The 20491-nt window shown below is 33.1% G+C and overlaps 1 protein-coding gene across 1 annotated transcript in view; it reads left to right on the top strand.

Moving 5' to 3' along the window:
- The first annotated feature begins 494 nt into the window (after positions 1 to 494).
- The window catches only part of LOC124354916 (protein CLP1 homolog), a 133306-nt gene continuing 113309 nt past the window's right edge, over positions 495 to 20491 (top strand). Inside the window, exons 1-5 of the mRNA XM_046805721.1 lie at positions 495 to 732; positions 7323 to 7484; positions 7991 to 8210; positions 11671 to 11841; positions 12964 to 13154. Coding sequence (XP_046661677.1) covers positions 628 to 732; positions 7323 to 7484; positions 7991 to 8210; positions 11671 to 11841; positions 12964 to 13154 — 849 coding nt within the window. The 5' untranslated portion in view covers positions 495 to 627. The remainder of the gene's footprint in view (positions 733 to 7322; positions 7485 to 7990; positions 8211 to 11670; positions 11842 to 12963; positions 13155 to 20491) is intronic.

Below are 20491 nucleotides of genomic sequence, written 5' to 3'. Positions count from 1 at the left end.
TTGAAGCTCTCTCAACTTAATCCATTAACTACCTACCTATTATTGTTATTATTATTGTTGTTGAGCTCTAATTATTTACAGCTTTTTATTCAAACTGTTTAAGATAATTTAACTTTAGCTTATTAATTTTGTTACAATACATAACATATTTTTTCCTCCTGAATTACGAGTGGGCATTTTCCCACCTATATCACTGAATCGTGTATTCATGTGTATTTTCGCTCAAAATCTGAGAAGGAACACCAACTTCCATCACCATCACACTGTGACACCAATTCAGCGTTTTTCAGTGAAGATACTGATAGAATTGTCTCTATTTTGTTGAGTTACATTCATTTTACACCAGTTACATTATTTATTTTAAATAAAATGAGTATAAGTCTCGGCAAAATTTACATTCAGTTACATACTACTTTACTATTTAATCAATAGTTCACTAGGGTATTTGTTTCCTCTATGGTTTTACGAGCCGGATGGTTGACGAAGCAAAATAAAATCAAACAATAGCGTACACCTTCACAAAGGTATGAACACAACACAACCCGAGGTAGCAAACACTGAGGTTAGTTTGGGGGATAGTTTTCGTGTGGGTAAAAATTATTGTCGTTATTTTCATTAGTTTACATAATGATGGCAGAAGATAAAGACATAACGATTCAAGAATTTCAGTTGGATCCAGACGCTGAATTAAGATTCGAAGTAGAAAACAAAAATGAAACTGTTGTTATAGAGGTAAGACAGCTAACCTATAAATTGTTCTGTTAATTCCTCAATGTATTTTCTTAGGTAATTATGTGCAGTTTACTAATATTGAGCCTTTTAGTCAGTTAGAACTTATTGGAAGTTTAGTGAATAAGTGTTAATATTAGGGCACCACCAATTGGCCCAAGTTGCACTCACCCAAAATGTCTTGCTGTAACTTCACAAGTTCTTTGTTTTTACAGAAGATATCAAGGTATAACTTTCTATTGTCCTAATAATATAAATGTGAAGAAGGTGCTTTTGTTTGTTTGTTTTGTTTTAATTTAATACAAAAACTACTCAACCGACTGTACTGAAATTTTACATAGCCTAGACATTGTTATGGTTCCTGGGATGAATATAGGCCTATTCTTATTTTGGAAATCCCTTCGTCTTTTGATAGAAGTAGGCTTCTCAGAGCTGTCTATGTATATGTATTTTCTTACTCGGAAAAGAGGAAAAATCAGCAATGGAACAAAAAATATAAAGATCGGAGTAAATTATAAAGACCATAAATAAACACTTTATAAAATATTGGTATCAATTTACATTAACGTGACCATGGAAAGGTATGTTCATTTTTTCCTGAAAACTACAATTTTTCCTGAAAACAATATTGAAGAAAAAATTCGTCGGCAACGTAAATCAAAGGAGCTACAATTTTTTTTAATCCTCTGAAAACTCCGTTTTTGACGGTTTCCTATAACTCCGCGTCTGCTCAAACTCAGTATAGCCAGATTTTAAATACCGATTATCATACCAACAACGAGAAATTATCGTACTTTCATATAAAATAATAGTACCAAACACATTTAATGAAAAAGTATGTTATGTTCGTATAATAAATTATGTTATAATTAACTTTTGGTTTGTTACTTGTATAAATTTGTCAAAAATCTTTCATGGTACGATAATAACTAGGCCTACCCATCGTGTATCTTACCGGCGCATAAAATCAATGAAATTATCGTACCTTTACGATAATTATTGTACCTCTGGCAACACTATCCATATTTGACAGTTTGGTATTACTCAAATAAAGAAGGGACGCCATTTTGAACTACCGTTGTTCCTCCACGTCTTAACCTCCTAGTTCAGTAGTGGTAATGGCACACCTTTGTGTTGGATGTTCGGTATCTCACGTGGAAGCAATTCATAAAGACGAGTCTGACTAATACGTTAATCCTGTCAACGATGCCTACCCGCTGCGCATTGCTTGCTCTTTTAGAAAAAAAATTAACTTGAGCTTGCAAAAGTCGAATCCCAGATCACGTGATGCCCTTGCTCCTAAACGCAATAATGTCCGAAAGGCATCAATATAATACAATAATATACTTTCCCCCCAGTTCATATGCACCTGTGATAATAATACTTGACTATAAATGCCCAACCCATGAAAAAGAATTTTTGATGGTCACGCTAATGTAAATAAATACCAAAATATTTTCTTGATTTTGTGAAGAAGGCAAACACAACATTACCGTGAGAAATATAATTCACTCAAACCAGAAGTGTTCAATCATACAAGTGCAAAACCTACTAAATCACAAGCGAAGCCGCGGGTAACTGCTAGTTGTCCATAATATTCTTATAATACAACTACCAGGGTATATGATGTAAGGGACTTGGATAAATGTTTATTTGGTACTTTGGGATTATACCGACCACACCAGTACGAAGAACACAAAAATATAAATTTATAGAAACAAACATGATAGAACGAAAAAACAACTGTTTAATTACAAAATTACAAACATTTCCAGGTATTGTGATCGGTATTGTTGTCGCTGTTATCTTATCTTTCTCGAGAATCCTGATTAGGGCAGGGCGCGGCATCACATGATTTGCACGGTACATAATTGCCTTTCCATTACAATTCAATTTATATTTCTGATCAGCCCTCTAGAATTTGATATTTTACTGATAGGTACTATCTCGAGGGATGTTTTTCTTTCGCCGACATCAGCGCGGGCCAGCACCGAAGGTGCTGCCGAAGCCCGCGCTGTTGGCCGGAGGCACTCGCATTTTGGGTGGCGGAGTGTGATCAAGAATAAAAACAAGTTTTGAGTGTTTTTTCAATAAAGAGTTACCATACTCTAACCCAGTTATGCCTCCGGCCATCAGCTATGGCAGCTCTGGTGCTGTCCTATGCTGATGGCGACGGATTAAAATATCTCTTGAGATAGTACTCTATCTGTAAAATATAAAATTCCAAAAGGCTGACGAGACTAACATTCACTAAATTTTAAAACTCTCCTAACCATATTAAAACCGTCTGAAACAACAATGTATTCTCAGCAGAGGACATTGGCCACCACATTTGTCGTATAAAGAAAAATGTAAAATTCCATGTCAAACTAAAATGACACAATATAAGGATGCAGTATAATAAGGCCACCACAACAATCAAATCAACGATATTCATGAGTCCATGGGAATTCTCGATATAACTACTGAAACCAAATTACATTCCTGTAGTTATTTCAAATTACAGTATAATTCGGGTACTTTTATATCTTAAAAAATAATTATTAAATGATGAATAAAAAACCATCTTGGCTATGTATTTTTTAGTTATTTTTTACTATTTTGAAGGATAAATGTGTCTTGACACCTTGTGATCAATTATGTGTGTGTGTACATAATTGCCTTTTCATTACAATTCAATTTATATTTCTGATCAGATCCTCTAGAATTTGATATTTTAACTGATAGGTACTGTCCGCATCTGACTTGTTTGCGTGCGCGGGTGAGGGGGGCGAGGGTGAGGGGAATCCCCTCCACAGACAATACGTCACCATTGTCCCCGGCAACGGCGCTACTAGTCACCTCCGCACATTCGCCCGCGAATACCTTGTAGTAGAGAGTTGTGATTTCACCAGTGCACCTCAAATTTGTATTATTACGTTTTAATGTATAACATAGTGTAAATTCATTTAGATGAAAGGAAGTTTAATTTAATATAGTATATATTTGTGAGTTTTTAGCTTTTTAAAATGGCTTCAGTTCGCAAGAAGGGACAGACAATTCACAGTGAGGCAAGGGATGTTATAAGGCGAGTAATTCAAAAGTGTGATGAAGAATCAAATACGGGTACTCTCCAACATAGACTGAAGCAGAGGTAATATCCGGGTAGCTAATTACACGGGTTATATCAGTGCGAAGTGTAACATCTATAAGGAAAGAAGGTGTCGAAGCCGGTAATGAAGCCTTAAGTACTCCTGGGAAAAAAAGACCATATTCAGAGGAAAAAAAATTTCACATCGATGAATTTGACCAGAGAGTGATTCGTGATACCATTAATGATTTTTACATTGTACAAAAGAAAGTACCAACGGTACATAAATTATTAACGGCAATTAAAGAAAAGATTAACTTTCCTTGGGGAGTACACACTTTACGACGCTTACTTCATACCATGGGGTTTAAGTGGAAGAGATGTGGAAAAAATCAGGAACGTTTTAATAGAACTGGCCCCTGATATAGTAAACTGGCGTGCTCTCGTTACTTGCGAGAGATACAAAAGTGTAGACAGGAGGGTAAAGTTATTGTGTACCTAGACGAGACGTGGGGTGGACAAACAATTTAACTTTTGGAAAATGTGGAGTGGTCCTGGTGTTCCTGGCGTCTTGACAAACACGAGTTCATCTAATAGACTAATAGTGGTTAGTGCCGGCACGAAAGATGGGATTTCTTCATGACTGCAATTTAATTTTCAAAGCTGGCAGAGCTACCGGTGATTACCATGGTCAAATGGAATGGCGTTAATTTTGAACGATGGGTTCACAAAAAAAACTATTGCCACATCTTCCAAAAAACAGCGTAAGCGTAGTTGTCCTTGATAATGCACCATATCACTGCCTTCAGGACAATAAACTCCTTCTAAAATATGCAGTTAAAAATGACATGGTTGAATGGTTAATTAAAAATAATATAGCTTGTTCCACCACGACTATGAAAAAATTTGAACTGTACGATTTAATAGTGCAACACAAACCTCCACAAAAGATTTTCCGTGTAGATTCTTTACTAAAGACACATGGACATTTAGTAATCCGTTTACCACCTTATATGTGCGAGCTAAATCCTATAGAGTTTAGCCTGGGCTACCATGAAACGGGAAATTAAAAATCACAATATCAAAGGTGAATTTATGTTTAACAAAAACTTGAGGAAGTGACAACACATGCTATGAACTCTGTTACCAAAATAGACTGGGAAGGTTTTACAAATCACTACCCTAAAACCTAGAGCAGGACTACTGGATAAAGGATGGATTAATAGAAGATGTCAATGACCACTTCGTTATTGAACTTGGTGGCGTGGACTCCAGTGAAAGTGACAACCCCGATGACGACGACCAGAGTTCTTCTGAATCAGATCTCGCATGTCCACTCGACTAAGGTTAGAAAACAAAACGTATTTTGTGTCATATTTTTTAAAAAAATATACGGACTTTTATTATTATAATAAGTATGGTTTCAACATTTTTCAAGATAATAAGTAAAACAACTTCATGTTGCTATTGTTTGAATAATAATTTATAATTTAATTAACTTTACAGTTTTAGGATCAGAGTAAACAATGTTATAGCTCATGTAAAAAATGTCATTATACCCTAAATATAGAATTACTTAAATACACCAATTTCCTGGCGGTATAATGTGACAAGGCAAATAACTAATAGTTTTTAGGCCGGTAGTAGTGCGGAAGGTGACACCTGGTCGACAGCCTCAGCTCAGCCAATGGCAGGTGCATTCCTTGAGCTCGCAAACAAGTCAGATGCGGACATACTATCTCGAGGGATGTTTTTTTTTCTTTGACATCAGCGCGAAGGCATGGCACTCGCATTTTGAGTGGCGGAGTGTGATCAAGAATAAAAACAAATTTTGAGTGTTTTTTCAATAAAGAGTTTAGTTTTAGTTTGATCATGTTTGTTTTTATTGAATTTTTGTGTTTGGAGAAATGTAGAGGTAAAACACGGAAGTACAACAAAGCGACGCACCAGCTGAACGGGCGGCGAGACTCTGCAATCACGTTATCTACTAGACCGCTCGACTTTGACCTCTGTCTGAGGATGGGGAGGGGTTTGCGATAAGACGATTCCTGTTTTATATTGACGAAATATTGTTCTACGCTAATCTAGTAATCAGTAGAAGCAAAATGTCAAATAACGATTCATGTCTGGGTGTGGTCGGTATAATCCCAAAGTACCCAAAAACTATACCTTATTGAGTATTTTACAACCTAAATTGTATGACCATTCGCACATTGTTTCAGCGACGGCAAACATCGTTTACTCTGTATAAACGATACAGCTTCTTTGCTCTTTGGCAAATCCCAAATCAAAATAACATTACTCATCATACTATCTAAAAATCACTAGAATAAGTGTACAAGACGAAAACAAACATAACAATGAGCTACAGAGTTAGGTTATATATGATAAACCAAGACATGAATCAAGTACAATCTGATAAGATCAGTGCAGTTACGCCGGTTAATGACTTTTGACTTGACATACTTTCACTGATTTGAATACCCGAGCAAATAACAATTCCTATAACTTGATAATTGTGTGCAGATGATAAAGAAATATGTTCCACAGTATTTATTGGTTAACTGCCCACCCAAAGTTGCTAAATCCCATTTATTAGCGGTGGCCTCAATTTAATCAGAAATTACCTTCTTTTCTCGACATTTCTTCATTTAATTTCTGATCTTTTCTTGTGGTTCTTCTCTTAACTTTCACTTCTCAGGAAGTAAAAAATAAGGAAATTAAGTGTCAGAAAACCACATATTGATGTTTTACAGCTATACTAATGGCCAAGGGCATTCGTGTTCAGACTTTCAGAAATTTTTATATGAGCTTGGTACTTCTAATTAGTTTCTGCACTAAAATACATGATGCTAATTAAAATTTAGGTACTTTTGTATTATCCAGAGGCCATTATTTTCTGAAGAGTTTTTCTTACCAGGGATGTAAAAAATTACATTGTAAAAAAAACTAGACTTGGTTACTGTGAAAATTACATGTCATTATGATAATCAGTTCGTTTTCTGCAGAAGGAAGCGATGTCTGCAAAAAATTTTTCTCATTATACCTTGAATATATGTTTTCTTCCGATAGCAATTTTATTGTTGAAAATATGCTGGTAATCACAGTACATCCTCCTTCTCTCATTTAGTGTATCCTTATAAAAGTTATAAGTAATTTAGTCCAGCCACATCTATTTCATCTTTATACTCTTTTTCGTAATTGACAATAAGTTATATATTTTCCATTATTTCATAAACTTGTTTGTTGTTTTTAGGCAAAACATAAATTCTTAGGAATTTATCCATCCATTATATCTCATCAATTTTAGTTTATTTAAAATTGTATATAGTCACTGTTGTGTACTTATAAGTATTCCAAATAATTGGAAAAATTTTCATATTGATTACAGTCACTTGCATAGGATACAGTATATTTCCAATAAAATTAAAATATATTGAAGTCAGACCTTTCCGGTAGCTGATCCAAGCTATTATTATTTGTTTATCAATATTAATTTTTTGTTTGGATTGATTGATTTCAGGTGAAGAGTGGCTTAGCAGAAATATTTGGTACTGAACTAGTCAAAGGAAAACAGTACACATTCCACACAGGAGCTAAAGTTGCAGTATTCACATGGCAAGGGTGTACAATTGAACTCAAAGGGAGAAAAAATATTAGTTACATTGCCAAAGAAACACCTATGGTAAGTTTCAGTTTTTGTATTGAGTTAATCTTCAATATGTGCTGTTATTCTATTGCTTAAAAGCATTGTTGCCAGCGGCCGAGCGCCACATGTATTCAGCAAGATAGGAATCTAAATGATGGCGAGCTGTGCCCCGATGTTTTTTATTTTGCCATTTTGCTGAGCCCCACATCCTTTGGGTGGGTATTCACATAATAAATATTAAAGGTTAGGTTAGTAAACCTAAATCGCCTAACGTGCTTAAACATCAGCCTCAGCGTGCTCTGAATAGGTGGCCTCCGTTTAATCAGAAAGTACTGAGTAATATTATAATATTTAGTAAAAAAGATTGGCAATATTCTAGATTAAAACAATGTTTTATCACGCACATGTGATTATTCGGTTTGGACATATGCGATCTATCAACAGGACAGATCATTCTATCTTTTTATTATTATTACAATATTTGGCGTACCATTCTATATGGCAATACCATTATTGTGAAACTCAACTTGTCATGTTGTCAGATGTTCTACCTGAACTGCCATGCCTGTCTGGAGCAACTACGGATCAAGGCAGAAGCTGATGCTGGTCGGGGACCTGTCACACTAGTTGTTGGCCCCATGGATGTTGGGAAGTCCACAGTGACAAGGATATTGCTGAACTACGCTGCTCGCATGGGACGTCGACCCATCTACGTGGATCTGGATGTGGGTCAGGGACAAATTTCTATCCCAGGCACTATTGGTAATTTAAATATTTTACATAAAATTTTTGTTGTCTTAATCTAGACAATCTATTTTTCAAGATAGTTTTGTTTGAATTCTTTTAGAGCAAAGATAGATAATGTGGATGTTGAGTTTGCTCCAGTTCATCTTTCTCTTAGTGCAGTGTCTGAATCTGATGCTGTTACACTTGACTCCTGGAATCTGGAGTTGTGTTTGTCTATAGAGAACAAAAAATGTCAGGGACAAAGAAGGTTTAAACAAACTCTTTCCGTCATTTTGAGATCAAAGACACCTATACTACAAAATATAATGTAACGTAAGTGGAGAGTTGTTCTCATTGTCTCATCAGGTGAACAACTGAGTGCTCTACAATGTTTTAGATACTATCTCGAAGCACGATGGATAAACTGAGTTTTCTACATACATTGTAGCTATGGTGGGAAGGGTTGATTCAATGTGAATGTGGAGTTTGCTCCAGTGCAGCACCTGAAATCTGATGCTATCACAGACAAAGTTAAATAAATTGTTCCTATTTAATTTATAATATTTATTCATTAAATATTGTATATGTGCACAATGAGTTTATAATATAAACACTAGTGTCAAAGAATTATTTTTCCTTTTTTATTACATAAAAACAAATGAGTAGGTAGAGCCATTTCATAACAGCATCTCATTTGTAACTGAGTGAGTCTTCTAATGTAAAATTTCTACAACTTTGTTGAGACACCTACTTCAGTTTTGTAATGAGCCTATATGTAATAATCAGCATTTTAATGAGAACTTTGACTCAAGTTTCTGTTGCAGAGATAGATATTTGTGTATTATTTTGAGCTCTGAAGATAGAATTACACTTTTCAAGTACACAGTCTATAGAGTCCAACAAATATTTTTAGTATGATCTTTTCAATATTTCTAATCATGCTGAGGTTGTTTCTCAACTATACATTGTAGTTGTTACTTTATTACTATATTAAACTATATTATGCATTGTAGCTGTTACTTATTTATTATAGTTTAAAGATCAATGTATTTTAACCCTTTTTAATAGGCCAAGCCTTAAAGTAAGAGTAACACACTCAGCTGTAAATACTGTTCATAGTATTGTGTCCATATGAATACAGTAGTCTACTACAGGTCATTACGTATAAAATTACTTAAAATGCATTAAGTGGTCATACACTACAGTTGAAATATATTGCTACAAATCAGAAAATTGAATTTAACCAAATTAATCGTCAAAGTAATATAATTTCTCAGTCAAAACATTTTTTTATTGGGTGGAAAATTATTATAAACGTGGTGAAAATAATTATTCTGGAATTTTCTTCATATTAATGCCCAGTAATAATAAGTCATTTATCTTAGTTCTATGTATTGTGGTTTGAAATGTGTATAAAATTCTCATATATGTATGCATAATTAAGTATGAAACAGTTTTAAATATTAATTCTTTGAACAGTACTTTAGTATGCAAATGAAAAATTTGGCCTATTAATAATTTTCAAAGCATTTTTTTAAATTTAAAAGTAAAATCAATTGTAAAGGGTGAATCCCATTAAAAGTACTGTTATTTATTTGAGGACAGAAAAATCTATAGTAAACAACTATAATTACCTCAAAATAGACCGTTTTTTTTTTTCATAACTTGCATTAAACTCCAAATACAGTTTAATTTATAATTTTTGTATGTAATCTTTTCTAATAACATCTAAATAACTTCGTAAAAATTTTACATTTTTTGCTGTTAAGTTATTATCAAAGATACTTTCATGTAGAATAATATACAGTCTACAATTATAATAAGACTTTTAGTTTACAGATTACTTAGTATATTTATTGATTTTCACTTTAACCTATTGCAGTAATACTATTTGAGTACTAGAATTCAGATTAAAGACAATCTATATACGAGGGCTGTTCAATAAAGAGTGATAGTAATTTTTTTATGGTAATCTTTATTTACCCTCATAATTTTGATGGTCTTTCTCAAAATAGTTTCCCTTGAATGCGATGCACTTGTCCCAGCGTCTGCCAGTCTTCAAAATACATACAGGAAATACTTTTTTAAGCGGTTCCGTAAAGTCACCTCCTTAGCCTTCACCACTGTTTCTGATGATGGATAATGTCTCCAACAAAGTCGTTTCTTCAAGTTACAGAAATATGACTTTTTGCGCCCGATATGGACTTAAAATATCTTCATGACATCCCTATAGTATTGATGTGTGTGCGGATACGAAATACTGATATACCTTTCCAAGAATATCAAAGAATTAGATGACCATAATCTTCCCAGTAGAAGCAACCACTTGCTTTTTTGGAGGTCGGTGATGAAGGAGATGTCCAGATTTCCACACTGAGCTTTGTTGTGTGCTCTCAGGATCAAAAAAATGTAGACAGGTTTCATCAGCAGTGATGACATTTGAAAGAAACTCTGGATCTTTCCCTAAAGTCAACTTTAACTGCATGCAGACTGCATGCGAATGTTGTTTTGTTTGGGAATCAACAGTTTTGGAGCCCATGGTGCACAAACACGTTTATTTTATAGCAGGTGGCACCTAATGAAATGTTCAGTATTTCGGAAAGTTAGCTCAGGTAATTTGTCGATCCTCTCTCACAATGTCAGCAGCAACATTGATATTTTCTTCCGAGCAAATAACTGGAGCACCGAGTCCACTTCAAATTGATTGTCTCCCCTCTTTAAATATCTTAAACCACCTTCAAGCTGTGCTGTAGCAAAGAACCGACTCTTTTTATGCCTCCTGTAACATTGTATAGGCCTCATCTGAAGTTTCTTGAGATGAAAGAATTTCAATACAATGATCACCTTGGATTAGCAAGTGCAAATCTTAAATTTTGTTAAGTTAACAGAATTATATTAAACATTTTCCATCATTTAGTTACACAAAAATTCAGTAACACAGAGTTTTTGAAATCTGTAATCTTATCTCTTCCTCATGTGAAAACCTAACCTAACACATAATTAAGAAAGTAGGTTAAAAAAAACAAATCATACCTAAAGTTTTGTGATACGCATACATCAGAAATCACTACAAACCTTTTATATTTTAACTCCATACCCACTATGTCTCATATATAATGTTATTGTTTATAACCATAAACGACAAATGACAAATAAAATCCTAGTACCTTCACAATTCTTTTATTGTAAAAAAAACTTGGAATCTTAAGTCTGTTCTTTGACAGTAAGTTTTATTGCACTTAAATATATTGAAGTCATACTTCTTTTACTTGTAGAATATACTTACATTCAGGTAAGTCAATAAACAGTGATTGTTTAATGGCAAGCCAGTATGTATGAAAGTTTCTTACAACAGACACCTCTGATCTATCACTATGGCAACAAGAGCATGGACCAGAACCTGACCTTCTTCAACACTCTGGTATCCATGATGGCAGAAGTTGTCCATGAATACAGTATACTGGTATTCAGCTAACTCAATAAATGCTTACAACAGGTGCAGTGATGGTTGAGCGGCCAGCCTCTGTGGATGAGGGTTTCTCACAACAGGCACCTCTGGTCTATCACTACGGCAACAAGAGCATGGGCCAGAACTTGACCTTCTTCAACACTCTTGTGTCTAGGATGGCAGAAGTTGTCCATGATCGGATGCGTGCCAACAAGAAAGGTACCATTAAATAGAGTGTTGCAATATTATGTTGAGTAATTTCATTTGTAACTTTTGGTTTAGTTTTGCAACTGATAATTTTGAAAAAAGAATACAAAACCACACATGTAAATTATCTTCCATAAAGTCTAAACTGATGACAGAATTATAAGTAAATTTTCTATTTTGTAAATTTTTGGTTATATGAATTTTAATTTAATGTTTTTATGCAACTATATTGAAAATAGCTCATTTCCCTTCTGATACAATTAAAATGCCTACAAACAATAATTTAATTAACTGATTAAGCTGTTTTATTTAGCTTATTCGTTTATTTTTTTTTATTATTTTAAATTATTATTTTCATGTATTTCATATGCATTATATGCAGGTTTTTTTCAGTATATTGACAAGTTATTCAATATGTCTAATTAAATACGATATTTAACATGAACATTATAAGTAATATACGGTATACTTTCTTTATTAGTTGTCTTGTCTAATAAATTACTTTCTCTGATTTGATTGAAAATGTAATTAATAAGAACATTAAAATTACCATAATCATTGGTAAAATTGCAAATAAAAGACATTTTAAATGTTAAAATGTATGTGACAACTATAACAAAACAAAACAAATCAAGATAGATTGTTGTGTCACTGTATAAAATTAAATTCCTGTTTTTAATTTAAAGAGACCATACACAGATATCGCATCAAGCGCACTGTTACTAGTGATTCTTTGAGTTCAAAACTAGATTATATTTTTTCTGAAGAAAAAGTTTTAACGTACTATTATGTTTGTAGTTTTGTGCAAAGTTTTACAGTTCACTTTCATAAAAAATAATTACTATATGTTGGCTACTGTCTTGCATTTATTTCTAATGCAAATTAAAAACCATCTCTAGACCTAGACTTTTTATTTTGTGAACTCATAACTGCGACTGACAATACTGGCTCAACTAAACGTACAGTACAAACTTTATGTGTATTTGTTTAGTTTTTTAGACAGTTTTAACTTTTACTTTATTTACAATGTACTTAGTAACATTCTGCCATTGATCTTTTCTTCCTAAAAGATGAAGAAAAGTTTGTTTTTTGTGTGCCATCTCTGTATGTACTAAGTTATGGATATGTGTACAGCAAATGCCTCAGGGATCATAATCAACACCTGTGGCTGGATCAAGAATGACGGATACAAACATCTAATGCATGCTGCTCAGGCGTTTGAGGTAGATGTAATATTGGTCCTGGACCAGGAGAGGCTGTACAACGAACTGGTCAGAGATATGCCGAACTTCGTCAGGGTAGTGTTGCTTCCTAAAAGTGGTGGGGTGAGTTTAGTTCACACTTTTAGCTCTTATATATATATATATATCACTTACTAATTTTACTTTAATTATCATTATAAATTTAAATATTTAAAGCATGACACAAAATGCAATATTTTCTGTTCACATTGTACTATACCATATTTTAGATGGTGTCATACTATCTATATCATATTACACTATCGATCAGCACTGTCGACTTTCCTCCTTATTCTGTTTGATAAGATCCTCACACAGGCCAGTAGCCCACAAGGACGGGCAGAATTTTCTTCTCCTCTTTTAAGAAATTCAGTTTTCATTGAGTCGGGCTACATCGTAACATATAGGTAATGAGTTAAAGCATTTTTTATTTATGTCCAGTCGAGCTATGTCTTAAATCTTTTTTCTTATTTCAGTTTTTCTTATATCTATATGCATCTTGGTCAAAGCTGTGTGATTATAAATATATAATATTTGTAATATATAAATATAAAGGTTTTATAAGTTTTTAGTGATAAGTTATATTTCAGTATATAAACACAAATCAAAGAAAAATTATCTTAATTTTAATTTGCTATCTCCTTAATTTACATAAAGTCAAAGTTCATTTTAATTAGTATCACAACAGATCTAGTCTTTAATAGCATCTGATCAGATCACTTTATTTCGTAAGTGGTAAGTTGGTCTTAATTTCCTGTTCCAATAATATTATAACTTGCATTAATTCGACCAAAGTTTGTTTAGTTTTTTGTATACAGATTTTTACTACTAAAACTGAGTAGATACTATGTATTAACAGCAAACGTCAGCCGCTACGACAACTAATCTGTGAATCCCCTGTTTGTAGCCTTTAGACTTATCTCATACCAATTACTCACTAGATGAGTTCTACAAATCTTATAGATGACTTAACGTTCTACATCCACCTTCTAATAGACAGGCGTTTCATCTGATGTTCATCTTCTCACATAGTAGACGTATTCATATGGCATGGAATGGTTAATTATTAACTATACAGTGCTAAGGACCGTTTTGCCATCTTTAGCATTTTTGAAGGTTGATCCTAAGTTCCCTCAGGAAGACCTGGTCGGTTGTTTTCAGTGGTTTGTAGAATTGCTTCCATATGTGCCCTTTGATGCCCAGGTGCTAGGCAATAGGCCTTATAAGAAGAAGTGTCAGACGTCAAATTTACTCAACTTTTTTTTTCAGAACAAGTATTACTTGAAAACATTTAAATTACTGGCATAGCTTATAATAAACAATTTGCATGCATTTACATTTTAAGTTCTATAACTGATGTTTGTTTAAAGACAACCTGAAGATGTAACATTATTGCCTGGAAAGCCTGAAATTTGAAAAATGGTTTTGAATGGGCAACCTATTTAAGATATTGTTTACTAATAGAAGTTATTCATTGTTTCAAGATTGGGTTGATAAAGTGTGTTCAAGTTGTTCTATTGTGTTAGGGTTAGTAGCTACTACCACAGTGCTCCAAAAGACAAGTGATCTTCCACCATTATCTATCTAATATGCATCAACAGTGTTATCTCTTTCTCATCTTACAATTATTGAACCTACTGAAATTAACTTCCAATTTGGAAGTTGGTAGCAGTAGCAAACACAGTTTTCAGTTTATTTTGGAATTTATGCATTAAATGGTTTACATATTCCTTAATATTTCTTATATAAAATTTTCATATAAATAGTATTTAGAAAACTAACGTGAGGAACACTGTGATTTAAAAAAAATATATTTTATTTGAAGTTTGTATATTCTGTGTCTATGTTAATACATCACCCTGTAACTATGCACATTACTATCACTAAAATGAGTAAATTCGCTATATATATTTTTTTAATTGTCACATGTCTGCCAAGCAAGGACAATAATAATCTGCTTTACAATAAACACATAAAACTTATTTATATCATACTTATTGTATTTGTGTATGTTCTCTATAACATAATTTGAAGGTATGTTACTTTTGTCTTTGCACACAATCTCACAATAGTTAATACTTTATGAAGTTAGAGATTTGAGAGAAATTTCTTTTGGATTAGACAATTATCTTTACTTGCTGATTCAGGAAGTCTCCAGTAACTCAAATATTTAGTTGTTTTGCCTTGCGTTTCTGTATCATTAGGAAGCTAATTTTGTAAAAATTGTATGTAGGATGGGGGGTGGGGGGGGGGGGGGGTGGGGGGGGGGGGGGGTGGGGGGGGGGGGGGGTGGGGGGGGGGGGGGGTGGGGGGGGGGGGGGGTGGGGGGGGGGGGACTAGTCTTTAAGTTTTTGTATTGGATTTAAATCTTTATGAATTGATACCATGTAACCTACCCTAAACTAACATCAACCGAACCTAAACAATCCTATTGTTAGGGACTAAACTTTTTATAAACTAACCTAACCTTACAGTTATAGTTTCTAATTTGATGGAAAACTCAACTGCATTAGTTTTAGATTATCATTTAAAAATATTTTAAATTGGCTATGTGTCGTTTAAATCCACCACAGTTCCAAATTTCATATATGAAGCAGCTCGTTGAAACGATAACTGTCACTCACAAAACCCGAAAGTACAAATTGGTCTGAAAATTGGCCTAAAAAAATATCTCGATAGCTTTTACAATCATCCTTTGCATTCGTAATGACAAGAACATTACATTGTGCTCTCTAAAGAGACACGGGTAGAGGGTGGGATACCCTGGGTGCTTGTGCAATAGAGTATTGGTAATTGAAGATTTTATGTGATTAGAAAAGAGGTTTGGACGAAATGCGATTTTAATTGCTAAGTTAAATCTTAGGTTTCTGTGTCAATTAAAGATTCTAAATTGAATATCAAAATGCATTCATAAAACTCTATAACAGCATGTGTTTTTCCACGGGTTGTAAAAAAGATACAAGTTCGGTACCTTACTTCGGTTATTTCGTAATGTATTACAGATGAATGTCAATGTAGTTTTATGGAAGCTCTGGGAGACTAGAGTCGGATATAGTGGTGTGAAGCCCTAATTGTTCTTTATTCAGCCATTTCAAACCGCAGCAAAAACAAGAGACTTCGGCGAGCCCATATCGTTTCAAGTCCGCAAATTTAGCTGCCTTGTCCTAAATCTTTTATCAGGGTTTCTGACTTTACAGTATAAAATAACTTTTGTGTAACGATGAATTAAATAGAATATTTACTGGAGGGTGAAATACTTTTAAAACATACATTATATTACTGGATCATGACTTGAGTATAAGCATATACATTCATACATATCTTTAATATAAACGGTTTTTCAATACATTTAGTTTAGAGAGTTATTTCGTTATGTTTTGTACATAAGAACTATGTACGAAAAATTGCCATAAATTTCGTCAACATCCCAACTAATCCAAAATATAAAATGGGTGTAAAACGTGTTTATATTTAGCTAAATGGTTCCCAAAAAGTCGCTACCTTAATTTTTAGGTATTATTTTCTAGACCAAAGAAACAACAAGGAAAATATGCAAATATCCGACAGCTAAGTAAATATCCAAATAGCCGATATATGACTTTAATTTTAGAACGGTTTGTGGTAATAATTTAGAAATTCGGTGCATGGCTTTTAAATTGTATTATTTTCCTTCGTTTTCTTCAGTTTCTTAAGCATAGTACAGTTAGATTTATTACTTAGTTTGTCTATATAAAACAACTAACAGTAACCGTTTTTAAATACGGAGATCTATCTTTTTGTTAAATATTTTAGCTATAAAACAGTTTTTTTTTACTTCAAAACGTCATAAACTACAATTCATAACGTGTCATGATCCGTAGATATTTCATGGGATAATATATCTCAAATTATAATCTCATATAAGTCCAACATTACGTTTGAGCTTTTTAAGACAATTTTTATTTATATGTAACATATCAATATCAATGTTTGGATTTTAAAACTGTTTTGGGCCATTTTTATCTCAGGATTGTGCTCATCGAAACTATATACTTAACTTGTAACAAAATATCTATACCTCCTGGCCCGAAAAAACCACACGTCCCACAGTTAAATAATTTTATATTAAATGGAAAACTATGTTAGTATTTTTTAATAAAATATCCTTTTATTTATCACACCTGTTCTGCTTTGTAGAAATTGGTAGAGGTGTTGAAAAGCATTGCTAACAATACCCATCTCATTCGTCTTAAATTAATTTGTAGGCAATAAGGTGTTAAAATAATAAATGTTAATTAACTAACTATAATATCCAAACTTTCATTAAATTAATTATTGTATTCTGGAATTTGTATATTTTTGAATCAATTTTTCTTTGTAAAATTTATAGCATAGTTTATAAACAAGTACGTTCATGATTTTGTATTTTTAAACCTAAATACACTAAATATTGCTACTTGTTTTGTTATAGTAACTTTTCAGTACCTTTAATTCTCTCCGAACTGCTTGGAACCCAATAACAACAAAATGTAAAAATGTACATCAAACGTGCAATGCTTTTAAATTATTCTTTAAAGATGGATTTTTAAAAGGTTTAAATGTAAAACTAAAAGTACCAATAAAATATCTGTCCTCGCTCAACTGATATCTGGTACTTCAAATTTATAGAAAAATTTAGATTATTTATATAAATTATTTTACGACATATATATATATATTATAAATACAAATATATATTATATTATATATCAATACAATTATATGTATATAATAACTATGAAAAGTTGGTTAAGTTTACAAGTACTTCTTTTAATACAGATCAGAATTATGTGGGTGTAATAATACATAGATCAATTTATAACATTAATATAGATTTCTCCACCGTACTTAGAGAATATATCTAAAGCACCGCAATGAACTCAATTCGTCGGTGTTTATGTAAACAAGGGCGAATTCACCAAAAGTGTGTTTTTCATGTTTTTGCCGATTTGGCTTCCTGGTATTAAGATCTATCGATATGTAAAGACGGCATATCTGTAGAATAGTTCGTTCCCCTTGGAAACAGCAAATGACAAAAGGGCGAATATAATATTGGTTGTGTTAAAAAGGCGAATAGTTCTATTCGCCCTTTTTACTTACCGTAAACAGCCAACTGTCACGTCAAAAGGGCGAAATAATAAGTGTTAAAGGGGAGTATGAACCAAGTAGTCTTCTTTACACATTATTACAATATTATTAATTAATTACTATTGTATTAATACGATATAATGCCATAACGTTATAATAGTATAATACATTATATATATATATTAATTAGTTTGTTTCTACTCTATTAAATAACACAATTTGTGTTTGTCGTTACAAATAAGATTGGCACCACTGAAACTGAAACAGATGTTGCTAATAAAAAAAATGTTTCCTGAAGCGGACACCTGCAGTCTGAAACTGTACAGTGGTTTAATACTGAAAAGATTTTAATTGTGTTTCAATTATATTTACTTGTGAATTGTAGTGATGCAACTTAAGACTATTTAGGTGAGTACACTTAAAGTTGTGTTAGCTTATCATTAAGTAGAAATGATCAAGTTATTAAAAGAAGCCTAGGTTTGTTAGTTTTTAGGTTAAGACCTATTGTATATTTCCTCTGATCTTATATAATAACTAAAATACAATCACGGGCTATTATTGAAGTATTTCTTGCCAGAATATCTTGCAATCCTTGTGTATTGATCATCAATATATGTCTCTTGCACTGATACAAGAGTGGTTTGTTTTTATTTCTTGTTGCTTTAACGACGTGTGAAATCTTTCTCGTGAAACAAACAGTATTCACATTACTGATGCTCGTATTAGCCAAGGAGGATATTTGCCTTTGAAATGTAATAAATGGTCGCAGCACCCTAATCCAGGTTTTTTTTATTTCAGGCCCAGAATGTTTTACTCACGAGCACAAAAGATTTTGGCGCGGCTTAAAGAACATAATGCAGATAATTTTGTTCAAGGAGTAAACCATGCAATTGAGCAAAATGAACAATTGGCTTTGGAAGTAAACAATCCAGAAATAAATACTTGAAGCGGATACAAATATTTTAAATAATGAAAGTACTAAAGAATTTTACAACTTGCAGCCTGTACAGCCCTCGCCATCAACTTCGTTTAATAATATGGAAGAGTTGTCAAACCATCGAACAGATACTAATGAAACAGGCATACTTAACCTCTCTGCATCAACATTAAACTTCATTGATGAATGTTTAAGCAATGATTCATTAACAATAAATGAAATTGATTTGGGCCATTATTTATCATCACCAGGCAATGCTGAGAATTTTGTTGAAAATGACAGCGTTGACAAAAACCTGCATGAAGAGACTCTGATTAGAAAGGGTTTCATGTGCTATCATTGTTCAATAGTTTTTGAAAACAAAAAAGTGTTAAGACAACACATAACCAAACGACATATGGTTTTAGAAGAATCTGAATCAGAAGATGAAATAAACTTGATTCAAAATGATGAAATAGGACTTCAGCATAAGAAACAGAGAAAAATTAACAATGAAAACAAGGCGACTACTATGAAAAAGCGTCAAGAAAGAAAATGTTTTAAGGGTTGCAGGAAAATCGTACGTAAGTGTGAAGGGAAACGTGATAAAAAAGAAAGAAAAACCAATTTTTTTCATGCACCAACTGCCCTCTAAAATGTAGTACCAAATTTTCTGAAAACGAAAAGGATGAATTTTTCTTAGCATTTTGGAAAATGGGCGAGGATGACAAGAATCAAGACAGACAACGACAGTATGTAGCAAGCCATGTAGTCGAAGCAGAGCCTGAAAGACGTCGAGTAAATATTATTTCTCGAAAAAAACGCAGCCTCCACTACTACTTAGAAAAGGATACCGAGCGTGTACGTGTTTGTCGCAAATTCTTTTTCTCAGTTTTTTCAATAACTGAAAAGTTTGTAAGAGTCAGTCTAGAAAAAAAGAATGATGTTGGGATTGTGTCAGTAAGATGGGAGGGGTAAACAATCATCTGCCAACAAAATTCCTGCCATGGATTGAAGAACATGCTCGTAAGCACATCCTCTCATTTCCTACAGTGGAATCACACTACTGTAGGAAATCGAGCAATAAGCTTTACTTATCATCTCAATTGAATATTGAAAAATTGTATACTCTTTATGAGGAAAAATGTAAAGAGGATAACTTAGCAATAACGGTTGAAAATGAAAACTCTAACTCAGAAACTATGAAGTCACTGATAAAGCCTGTGACAAAATCACAGTACAAAGTTTACTTTTACTCGTATGGTAATCTTAGGTTTCATAAACCTAAAAAAGACCAGTGCAACATCTGCAATCGTTACGAATCATTGTCTGTTGAAGAGAAAGAAACTGAGAAAGACCAACATAATAAACATTTGAAAAACAAAGAGAGAGTTCGTGA

The sequence above is a fragment of the Homalodisca vitripennis genome, chromosome 2, assembly GCF_021130785.1.
Source record: "Homalodisca vitripennis isolate AUS2020 chromosome 2, UT_GWSS_2.1, whole genome shotgun sequence".
In the NCBI taxonomy this organism is placed as follows: Eukaryota; Metazoa; Arthropoda; class Insecta; order Hemiptera; family Cicadellidae; genus Homalodisca; species Homalodisca vitripennis.
Note: the sequence above shows the minus strand (reverse complement) of the source record. Positions and strands in the feature narration are given on the sequence as shown.